Raw genomic sequence first — 10,000 nt, forward strand, 5'->3', positions numbered from 1 at the left:
GAGTGCTGCCGGATCAGGGGCCGCTCTGGGTTCCATTAGTAATCCTGCCCCTGTACCCGACCAATCAGGAGCCGCTCTGGGCTCCATTAGTAATCCTGCCCCTGTACCCGACCAATCAGGAGCCGATCTGGGCTCCATTAGTAATCCTGCCCCTGTACCCGACCAATCAGGAGCCGCCCTGGGTTCCATTAGTAATCCTGCCCCTGTACCCTACCAATCAGGAGCCACTCTGGGTTCCATTAGTAATCCTGCCCCTGTACCCGACCAATCAGGGGCAGCTCTGGGTTCCATTAGTAATCCTAACCCTGTACTCAACCAATCAGGAGTCGCTCTGGGTTCCATTAGTAATCCTGCCCCTGTACCCGACCAATCAGGAGCCGATCTGGGCTCCATTAGTAATCCTGCCCCTGTACCCGACCAATCAGGGGCCGCTCTGGGTTCCATTAGTAATCCTGCCCCTGTACCCGACCAATCAGGGGTCGCTCTGGGTTCCATTAGTAATCCTGCCCCTGTACCCAACCAATCAGGGGCCGCTCTGGGTTCCATTAGTAATCCTGCCCCTGTACCCGACCAATCAGGACCGCTCTGGGTTCCATTAGTAATCCTACCCCTGTACCTGACCAATCAGGAGCCGCTCTGGGTTCCATTAGTAATCCTGCCCCTGTACCCGACCAATCAGGAGCCGATCTGGGTTCTATTAGTAATCCTGCCCCTGTACCCGACCAATCAGGGGCCACTCTGGGTTCCATTAGTAATCCTGCCCCTGTACCCGACCAATCAGGAGCCGATCTGGGTTCCATTAGTAATCCTGCCCCTGTACCCGACCAATCAGGAGCGGCTCTGGGTTCCATTAGTAATCCTGCCCCTGTACCCGACCAATCAGGGGCCGCTCTGGGTTCCATTAGTAATCCTGCCCCTGTACCCGACCAATCACGAGTCGCTCTGGGATCCATTAGTAATCCTGCCCCTGTAACGGACCAATCAGGAGTCGCTCTGGGTTCCATTAGTAATCCTGCCCCTGTACCCGACCAATCAGGAGCCGCTATAACATTAGCATTGTCATTAGCATTAGCATTATTAGCATTGGCGTAAATGAGAAAGTCCCTAACGATCGGTTCGGAGAGAGCGCCACGTGTTCCTCTGAGCGGCCGCTTCCACGACATCACACCACGTCACGTCACGTCGTTTCTTTTCCCGTCTCCAGATCGACGACCTGAAGATGAAGGTGGTGGAGCTCGCCGGCGTGAAGAAGCCCGCCCTGAAGAAGGTGCGCATGTCCGCGGACGCCATGCTGCAGGCGCTGCTGGGAGGGAAGCACAAGGTGACCATGGACCTGAGGGCCAACCTGAAGCAGGTCAAGAAGGAGGTCAAAGAGGAGGTGAGCGGGCGTTTGGGGAGCGCCACGTTTGAGTCTCAGGTCCCCGCGTGCCCGTGTTCATGAGTCCGTCTTGTTCCCCGCAGTCGACGGAGGCGGTCGGCGACTGGCGTAAGAACATCGAGGACAAGGCCGACAGGAAGAAGATGTTCGAGACTTCCTAAGAACCCTGAGGTGGCGAGGGCGGCGGCAGGGTCCGAGCGCCGCCATGTGTCACGGAGCGGCGACACTTTTTCCGTGTTTTTTTTTTGTGGAACGAGGACGAAGCGACACAAAGTGGCGCCGCCGTGTACGCGGTTCAAAGGTCACTTAACAGTGTACAGGAGTTCAAGAGTCGTCACAAATAAATGTTTTAAATAATGATTATTTTGTTTGTTACGTTCATCTGCACTTTAACAACTTTTTGTTTCTACAGCAAACCGAAGAAAACCGACACTTAACCGTCACCTTTAGTGGTCTAAACTTAACCGTCTTCTTTAGTCGTCTAAACTTAACTGTCTCCTTTATTCGTCTAAACTTAACCGTCTCCTTTAGTCGTCTAAACTTAACCGTCTCCTTTAGTCATCTAAACTTAACCGTCACCTTCAGTCGTCTAAACTTAACCGTCACCTTCAGTCGTCTAAACTTAACCGTCTCCTTCATATGTCTAAACTTAACAGTCTCCTTTAGTCGTCTAAACTTAACCGTCACCTTTAGTCGTCTAAACTTAACCGTCTCCTTTAGTGACTAAACTTAACCGTCACCTTTAGTCGTCTAAACTTAACCGTCTCCTTTAGTGTCTAAACTTAACCGTCACCTTTAGTCGTCTAAACTTAACCATCTCCTTTAGTGACTAAACTTAACCGTCACCTTTAGTCGTCTAAACTTAACCGTCTCCTTCAGTGACTAAACTTAACCGTCACCTTTAGTCGTCTAAACTTAACCGTCTCCTTTAGTGTCTAAACTTAACCGTCTCCTTTAGTCGTCTAAACTTAACCGTCTCCTTTAGTCGTCTAAACTTAACCGTCTCCTTTAGTCGTCTAAACTTAACGGTCTCCTTTAGTCGTCTAAACTTAACCGTCTCCTTTAGTCTTCTAAACTTAACCGTCTCCTTTAGTGTCTAAACTCAACCGTCACCTTTAGTCATCTAAACTCAACCGTCACCTTTAGTGGTCTAAACTTAACCGTCACCTTTAGTCGTCTAAACTTAACCGTCACCTTTAGTCGCCTAAACTTAACTGTCTCCTTTTGTCGTCTAAACTTAACCGTCTCCTTTAGTATCTAAACTTAACCGTCACCTTTAGTCGTCTAAACTTAACCGTCTCCTTTAGTCGTTTAAACTTAACCGTCTCCTTTAGTCGTCTAAACTTAACCGTCTCCTTTAGTCGTCTAAACTTAACCGTCTCCTTTTGTAGTTCCTGGTTTTAAAGGGCTCTGATTGGACGACACTTCCAGGTGAAATCTCTGGTTTTAAAGGGCTCTGATTGGACGACCCCTCCAGGTGAAAGTGTCTGTTTTTAAAGGGCTCTGATTGGACGACCCCTCCAGGTGACATCTCTGGTTTAAAGGGCTCTGATTGGACGACCCCTCCAGGTGAAATCTCTGGTTTTAAAGGGCTCTGATTGGACGACACTTCCACGTGAAATATTTGATTTAAAGGGCTCTGATTGGACGACACTTCCAGGTGAAAGTTCCTGGTTTTAAAGGGCTCTGATTGGACGACACTTCCAGGTGAAATCTCTGGATTTAAAGGGCTCTGATTGGACGACCCCTCCAGGTGAAATCACTGATTTAAAGGGCTCTGATTGGACGACCCCTCCAGGTAAAATCTCTGGTTATAAAGATCTCTGATTGGACGACACTTCCACATGAAATATTTGTTTTAAAGAGCTCTGATTGGACGACCCCTCCAGGTGAAAGTTCCTGGTTTTAAAGGGCTCTGATTGGACGACCCCTCCAGGTGAAACACGCTGCGTCCCTGCTCTTTTAATCCCCCCCCCCCCTCCCTTCCCTCCCCCGTGTGAATCTGCGTCTGCAGGCTGGACGTGGACCCCCAGGGGGGAGGCGGTGTGCGCTGCGCGGGGCTGGGCCGGGGTATTTCAGGCGCTCGCCGGCCCATTGGTCTGCGCGGGAATCCATTTCCATAAAGAGGATGGGAGCATTTTGCTGAGCCACCATAAATACCCTATTTCATTTTTACCCTGTGCGGCTTCGGCAGACTCTCCTTTTCCTCCACAAGCGTGCGCTCGTCCTCCTCGTCTTCCTCCTCCTCCTCCTCTTCTCCTCCTCCGCAGGTGAGAAATCTGATTTTACCCGTCTCTACTTTGTGTTTTCCAGCGTCTCCGTGAGCTTCTCTGACCGCAGCATCTCTCCTTCCACCTGCAACCAGACCCCCGTACACCTCTGACCCCCGGACGGCGCTCTCTGCACCTCTGCCGTCGACGTTTGACCTTTTTTCCTGACAGACCTGAATTTATGGGGCGCGTTCAGCTTCAGCTGCACCGCGTACAGCTTCTTTACGGCCCTGGAGATGTTTTGCGAGCTCGCCGTTAAAACCCCTCAGAACTATGCGACGAGCGCGAACGCCTTCCTGTCGTCGTGACGTTTGAATTATTTTGAATTAGTGTTAAAATGTGACACTTCAAAGGGGATCGGAGCGACACAAACGTCAGATTTCCGCCTTTTTTAAGTCGTAAAGGCGCGAAAATGTTCCCGTTTGAAGCTCGTTTGTTGCGTTCGTCATAACTCTGGTGATGTTATCGTTAATAACTGGATTTGTGTGAAGGACTGAGCAGCTGGTTGATTTAATTTACCAATTAATTTCACATTTATGCGTCAAATTAAAGTTTTTAAGGCGCATCTTTTTAAAGGGGGTGCGTCTAAATGTGTCCAAAGAGTTTTAAAGGAGATAAAAAAGTCAAATTTGACCACGAGAGAGTTTCCAAACATGCGTTTAAAGGTTAAATTAACGATATTCCTCAGGAGAAGAGCTGTAAATGAACCCTGCACCCGATCCGGCAGCGAGGGGAACCGGAGCCCAGCGTCCCAGTTTAGTTTTAGTCGACGCCGCGGCTCTCCAGCTGCTCTCGGATCACGTTACGCCACACAGACATTCCCCCGTCCGTCCGTCAGAGCCAAGGAAGTGCTGAGCTCAGGGAAACTTGCGCTGACATCACTGTCTGAGACACTACGGCGTTCAGCAGGGGTCAAAAAGGCTCCGGGGCTTCACCTCCTCACAGGGGCGCTTCCTGTGTCTTCATAACGCCTCATTTGCATATTTAAACTCAACATTTCAGACGTTTATTTGTTGATTAAATCTGTTTAAATGATTTTAAATCTGTTCTTTATGTTCTCAGCCTCATTTATTCATAGAAACACGAGGAAACTGATGTTTTTCAGGCTGATTTATGGATTCATAAAAGAGAAATCTGTGTGTTTTCATGCAGGTCGTGAAACGCAGAGAACGCAGAGATGTCTGAGTAAGTGTGAACAACAACTCCACACACACTCCACACACACTTCAGTCACAGTGTCACAGGAACTTTGACTCCACTTTGTCTTTTTGTGTCTGAAGATTTAAACTCACAGCATCAGAGAAACACCAGATTTCACACGTTTTTTAACCCATTCACCTGAAGAGTGTTGAATCAATCTGTTTCTCTTTCATTCCTCTCTTTATTCTGAAGGTTTTTACGTTCACAGCAACATTTATGCAACATTTATGCAGAAAAACATGCAGGAAATGTCTGATTTATGGAACGATAAAAGAGATAAAATGTTTGATTCTAATATAGAAACAAAATTAATCAATAATTTGAACCTGGTTTTATCAAAAGTTCACATTTCTGCTCCTAAAATGATGAAAATGAGCTCATATTTCTTTAGATAATTGCATTGTTAAACATGAAATATCAGAAAAAGTCATATTGTTAAAGTTAGTGATGAACTGTGGAAGTTTCATGATGAAATCAGTTAAGAGTGAAATATTTGACCCTGTTTAGTTTTTCCTCTTTAAAACACAAAATCTCATAATTACAGAATCTAAAATTCATAAAAACCATATTTTCCTGAAGTTAGGAAAGTTCTGTTAAATGACTTGGTTTGAATCTTTTCTCTTGTTGAAGTAAAAGCATCTTTTCTAATTTCACGTGATGTCACTTCCTCCCAAACAGGAAGAAGCTGACTTCCAGCCGCAGGCATCACCTCAAGGTAACGCTCTCCGCCCTGACATAATAAAAACACATGTTTCAAAGTCAAACATTAGCTGTGAACGTGTTCTTTAAGGCACTGAAGTCCAACAGCGTGACACCGGTGTCTTTGGCAAATGTGATGGGGACCATTTTCTTTAGTGTTCACGCTTTAAACTTCAGTTGTTTTAAGTGATGAATTGGGTTTTTTTTCATAATTCTGTTGTGATGTTGCTCCTGAGCTGTTTGCACGTATTGAAATGAGATCATATGCAAACGTTTGGTGCAAAAATATTTATGCAAATTTTGAAAAACGTGTGCTAAAGAGTCCTCTAGGAGCAGAAACGTGTGTTAAAGTGTCCTCTAGGAGCATAAATGTGTGTTAAAGTGTCCTCTAGGAGCATAAACGTGTGCTAAAGTGTCCTCTAGGAGCATAAACGTGTGCTAAAGTGTCCTCTAGGAGCATAAACGTGTGCTAAAGTGTCCTCTAGGAGCATAAACGTGTGTTAAAGTGTCCTCTAGGAACATAAACGTGTGCTAAAGTGTCCTCTAGGAGCATAAACGTGTGCTAAAGTGTCCTCTAGGAGCATAAACGTGTGTTAAAGTGTCCTCTAGGAGCATAAACATGTGCTAAAGTGTCCTCTAGGAGCATAAGCATGTGTTAAAGTGTCCTCTAGGAGCATAAACGTGTGCTAAAGTGTCCTCTAGGAGCATAAACGTGTGCTAAAGTGTCCTCTAGGAGCATAAACGTGTGCTAAAGTGTCCTCTAGGAGCATAAACGTGTGTTAAAGTGTCCTCTAGGAGCATAAACATGTGCTAAAGTGTCCTCTAGGAGCATAAGCATGTGTTAAAGTGTCCTCTAGGAGCCAGTTCTTTGTGAGCGTTATTAAAGCGGTGACAGAATCCTGACGTGTCCGTGTCGTTTGTCCTGCAGAGTCTGATTCTGGGCATCGCTCAGAACTGGCTCGAACAGGAGAAGAAGGACGACAAAGCGGCCAAGGAGGCGTACATGGCCGAACACTGCCACGGCCCGGACCTGAGCGGGGACCACAACGCCCTGATGGTGAGAGCAAACCGGAGTCTGCTGCGTGTTTAAGATGGGAAAACAACGCGTTAAGTCTTGATTTATTCTTCTTATTGTTCAGAATCTGATAGAAAATAACGACGGCACGTCAACAAAAACCTGTATTCAGTGAAAATCAGGAAGTGTCGAGGCCACGGCTGTGAATGACTTCAGCACATCTCTGCTTTCGTCTGCACCGTTCTTCAGTCTCTTCCACAGTTCAGTAACTGCAGTGGGTTTCTGACACGTTACTTTGTTGCAGAGGATTTCCCAGAGATCCTCTATGGCGTAGGTGTCTCAGACTGACCCAGTAAAGAGTCGCTGAGGCTGCAGGATTTCATTCAAACCAAGCAAGAACACACCTGATCCAACAAATCCAGCTGTGTGAAGGCGAGTCAGGTGGTTGAGTAAGTGGATCAGGTGTGTTCTTGCAGCCACAGCGCCCCTTTACTGGATCAGTCTGAGACCCCTGCTCTATGGGGTCTAGATCTGGACTCTTCCTCCTGTAGGTGCAACCAGCATCCCAAAGATGATTGTTCATGTCTGGATAAACGTGAACTCTTCCTCAGCCTGATCAAACAAAGGAACAAGACTAGGCCCCAAAGCCTGGCAGCCTTTGTTCCTGAGGGCACGGCCACAGACAAAGGCTGCCACGCAACTCTCCCCCCAACTGATCACACGGTTTTCATTCCAACGGAGCAAAAACACACCTGATCCAACAAATCCAGCTGTGTGAAGGCGACTCAGGTGGTTGAGTAAGTGGATCAGGTGAGTTTTTGCTTGGTAGGAATGAAAACCTGCAGCCACAGCGCCCCTGGGACCCCTGCTCTATGGGGTCTAGATCTGGACTCTTCCTCTTCCTCCTCTAAATGTAACAGACGTCTTCACACACTTTGGGTTCAGTCGTCCCCAGTTCCCAGAACATCAAGTTTCCATCAGACCCAAATAAACTGAACTTTAGTGTCGTGGTTTGGAGGAGTTTACTGCAGCAGGAGTTGGGCCTCTTGTTAGAGCGAGTTGGCCAACGTCTGAAGGGGCAGCGGTTTGTCTGAAGGGGCAGCGGTTCCTTCCCCACCCTGCCCTACTTGTGTCATGGTCGTTGTGTCCTTGGGCGAGACACTTCACCCTCCTCGCCTCGTGTGAATGTGTCTGACTGCTGTATGTTTGAGGAGGTGGTCGAGGGACCGTAGGCGCTGATTAGCTGCCACGCTCCCGTCAGTCTGCCTGTAAACAGGTGACGCCGTTCACTGACGCAAGAATTTTAAAACGATCAAAGGTCCAGAGTCCAGATCTGAACCCAGAGAGAAGCTCTGGGAAATCCCACGTGTGCGTACAGAAGTGGAACAGCCACATTCTGAACTATAATAATAACAATAATTCAGGATGAATCAAGAATTAATCATTTGTTCCCTTAGTTTCATCTGCTGTGTGTTTATACACACACACACACACACGCACACACACGCACACGCACACACGGTCACATTTTAACACACACATCTCAACACTTCGGAACAGGTTGTTGAAAAAATAACAATTATATTGTTAAATTTATTAAATTAAAGTGGTGAAAACTCTTTAATTCTTATTTTGGATGCACATAATTAGATTACTGTTGTGTTTGTGTCGCCCGGGGCGATTTTTCCAGCAAACACAGCGCTTCAGTCTTAAATACGTGAACGCTCTTTGTTACGTTCCACCGCTGAAATCATTTATTTATTTATACGTAACAAACAAATCTGAACGGGACGCCGTTTCCCCTCAAAGCTGGTATCGAACACGCGTCCTCGCTGCACGTTTGTGTGACACCAGAGCCGCGTCTGTCCACAGGAAACCTGCAAGAAGCTCAACGCCCTCATCGAGCAGATCGACGAGGAGAGGTACGACGTGGCGGCCAAAGTGGCGAAGGCCGACAAAGAGGTGAGCGCCCGCAACACGCGACAGGAAACAGCCACGACCCGTTTATTTAAAACACTGAACTGATGCAAACTGTGACTCTGCAGATCGAGGACCTGAACATTAAAGTGGTGGATCTGAGGGGCGTGAAGAAGCCCGCCCTGAAGAAGGTGCGGATGTCCGCGGACACCATGCTGAAGGCGCTGCTGGGCTCCAAGCACACGGTGAACATGGACCTGAGGGCCAACCTGAAGCAGGTCAAGAAGGAGGTCAAGGAGGAGGTGAGTGCAGCTCTGTCACACGTTCACCCCGACGCTCCGGGGACAGGAAGTGACCACAGGCTTTATGAGGTAACATCCTGTCCACTGTGAACGTGTGGAAACGTCCCCGTGTCTGTTACAGGTCATCGTGTTATTTAAATGTCTGTAAAACGAGGAGAGTAAGTCACTGTTTTGGGATAAAAGACAATGTTTTCAAATACTAATTCAATGTTTTAAGAAAAAAAAATGTCTTTTTATTTATTTTAAAATAAAAAAGAAGAAAGTCTTTATTCAGTAAATAATTAAAAAGTCTTTATTCAGTAAATAATTAAAAAGTCTTTATTCAGTAAATAATTAAAAAGTCTTTATTCAGTAAATAATTAAAAAGTCTTTATTCAGTAAATAAATCAAATAAATAAAAAGTCTTTATTCAGTAAATAAATCAAATAAATAAAAAGTCTTTATTCAGTAAATAAATCAAATAAATAAAAAGTCTTTATTCAGTAAATAAATCAAATAAATAAAAAGTCTTTATTCAGTAAATAAATCAAATAAATAAAAAGTCTTTATTCAGTAAATAAATCAAATAAATAAAAAGTCTTTATTTAGTAAATAAATAAATTAAATAAAAAGTCTTTATTCAGTAAATAAATCAAATAAATAAAAAGTCTTTATTTAGTAAATAAATAAAATAAATAAAAAGTCTTTATTCAGTAAATAAATTAAATAATAAAAAGTCTTTATTCAGTAAATAAATAAAATAAATAAAAAGTCTTTATTCAGTAAATAAATCAATAAAAAGTCTTTATTTCGAGTAATTTCTCGTTGTAATAAAGAGTTTTTCTTTCTTTGATGAAGCAAAAATAAATAATAAGTTATAATAAATAAACTTGTGTGTGTGTGGCGTGTCGGTGAAACTGAATAATAATAAATAATAATAAATAATAATAAATCATAATAAATAAACGTGTGTGTGTGTGGCGTGTCGGTGAAACTAAATAATAATAAATAATAATAAATCATAATAAATAAAAGTGTGTGTGTGGCGTGTCGGTGAAACTGAATAATAATAAATAATAATAAATAATAAATAATAATAATAAATAAACGTGTGTGTGTGTGTTTGGCGTGTCGGTGAAACTGAATAATAATAAATAATAATAAATAAAAGTGTGTGTGTGTTTGGCGTGTCGGTGAAACTGAACCCGTGTCTGACCGCACGTTTGTTCTCTGCAGCCGA

At 44.7% G+C, this 10,000-nt stretch overlaps 2 protein-coding genes across 2 annotated transcripts in view; both read left to right on the forward strand.

Moving 5' to 3' along the window:
* Nucleotides 1–1,738, forward strand: part of LOC310949717 (troponin I, fast skeletal muscle-like) — a 7,695-nt gene extending 5,957 nt beyond the window's left edge. Inside the window, exons 6-7 of the mRNA XM_083917231.1 lie at nucleotides 1,205–1,378; nucleotides 1,462–1,738. Of these exons, the coding sequence (XP_083773357.1) occupies nucleotides 1,205–1,378; nucleotides 1,462–1,539 (252 nt within the window). The 3' untranslated portion in view covers nucleotides 1,540–1,738. The remainder of the gene's footprint in view (nucleotides 1–1,204; nucleotides 1,379–1,461) is intronic.
* A 1,784-nt stretch (nucleotides 1,739–3,522) lies between these two features.
* The window catches only part of LOC310949716 (troponin I, fast skeletal muscle-like), a 6,851-nt gene continuing 373 nt past the window's right edge, over nucleotides 3,523–10,000 (forward strand). Inside the window, exons 1-7 of the mRNA XM_083917230.1 lie at nucleotides 3,523–3,648; nucleotides 4,801–4,833; nucleotides 5,527–5,563; nucleotides 6,476–6,604; nucleotides 8,435–8,524; nucleotides 8,608–8,781; nucleotides 9,997–10,000. The exon at nucleotides 9,997–10,000 is cut by the window's right edge and continues 373 nt beyond it. Of these exons, the coding sequence (XP_083773356.1) occupies nucleotides 4,826–4,833; nucleotides 5,527–5,563; nucleotides 6,476–6,604; nucleotides 8,435–8,524; nucleotides 8,608–8,781; nucleotides 9,997–10,000 (442 nt within the window). The 5' untranslated portion in view covers nucleotides 3,523–3,648; nucleotides 4,801–4,825. The remainder of the gene's footprint in view (nucleotides 3,649–4,800; nucleotides 4,834–5,526; nucleotides 5,564–6,475; nucleotides 6,605–8,434; nucleotides 8,525–8,607; nucleotides 8,782–9,996) is intronic.

The sequence above is a fragment of the Echiichthys vipera genome (assembly GCF_963691815.1).
Source record: "Echiichthys vipera genome assembly, chromosome: 7".
NCBI lineage: Eukaryota > Metazoa > Chordata > Actinopteri > Perciformes > Trachinidae > Echiichthys > Echiichthys vipera.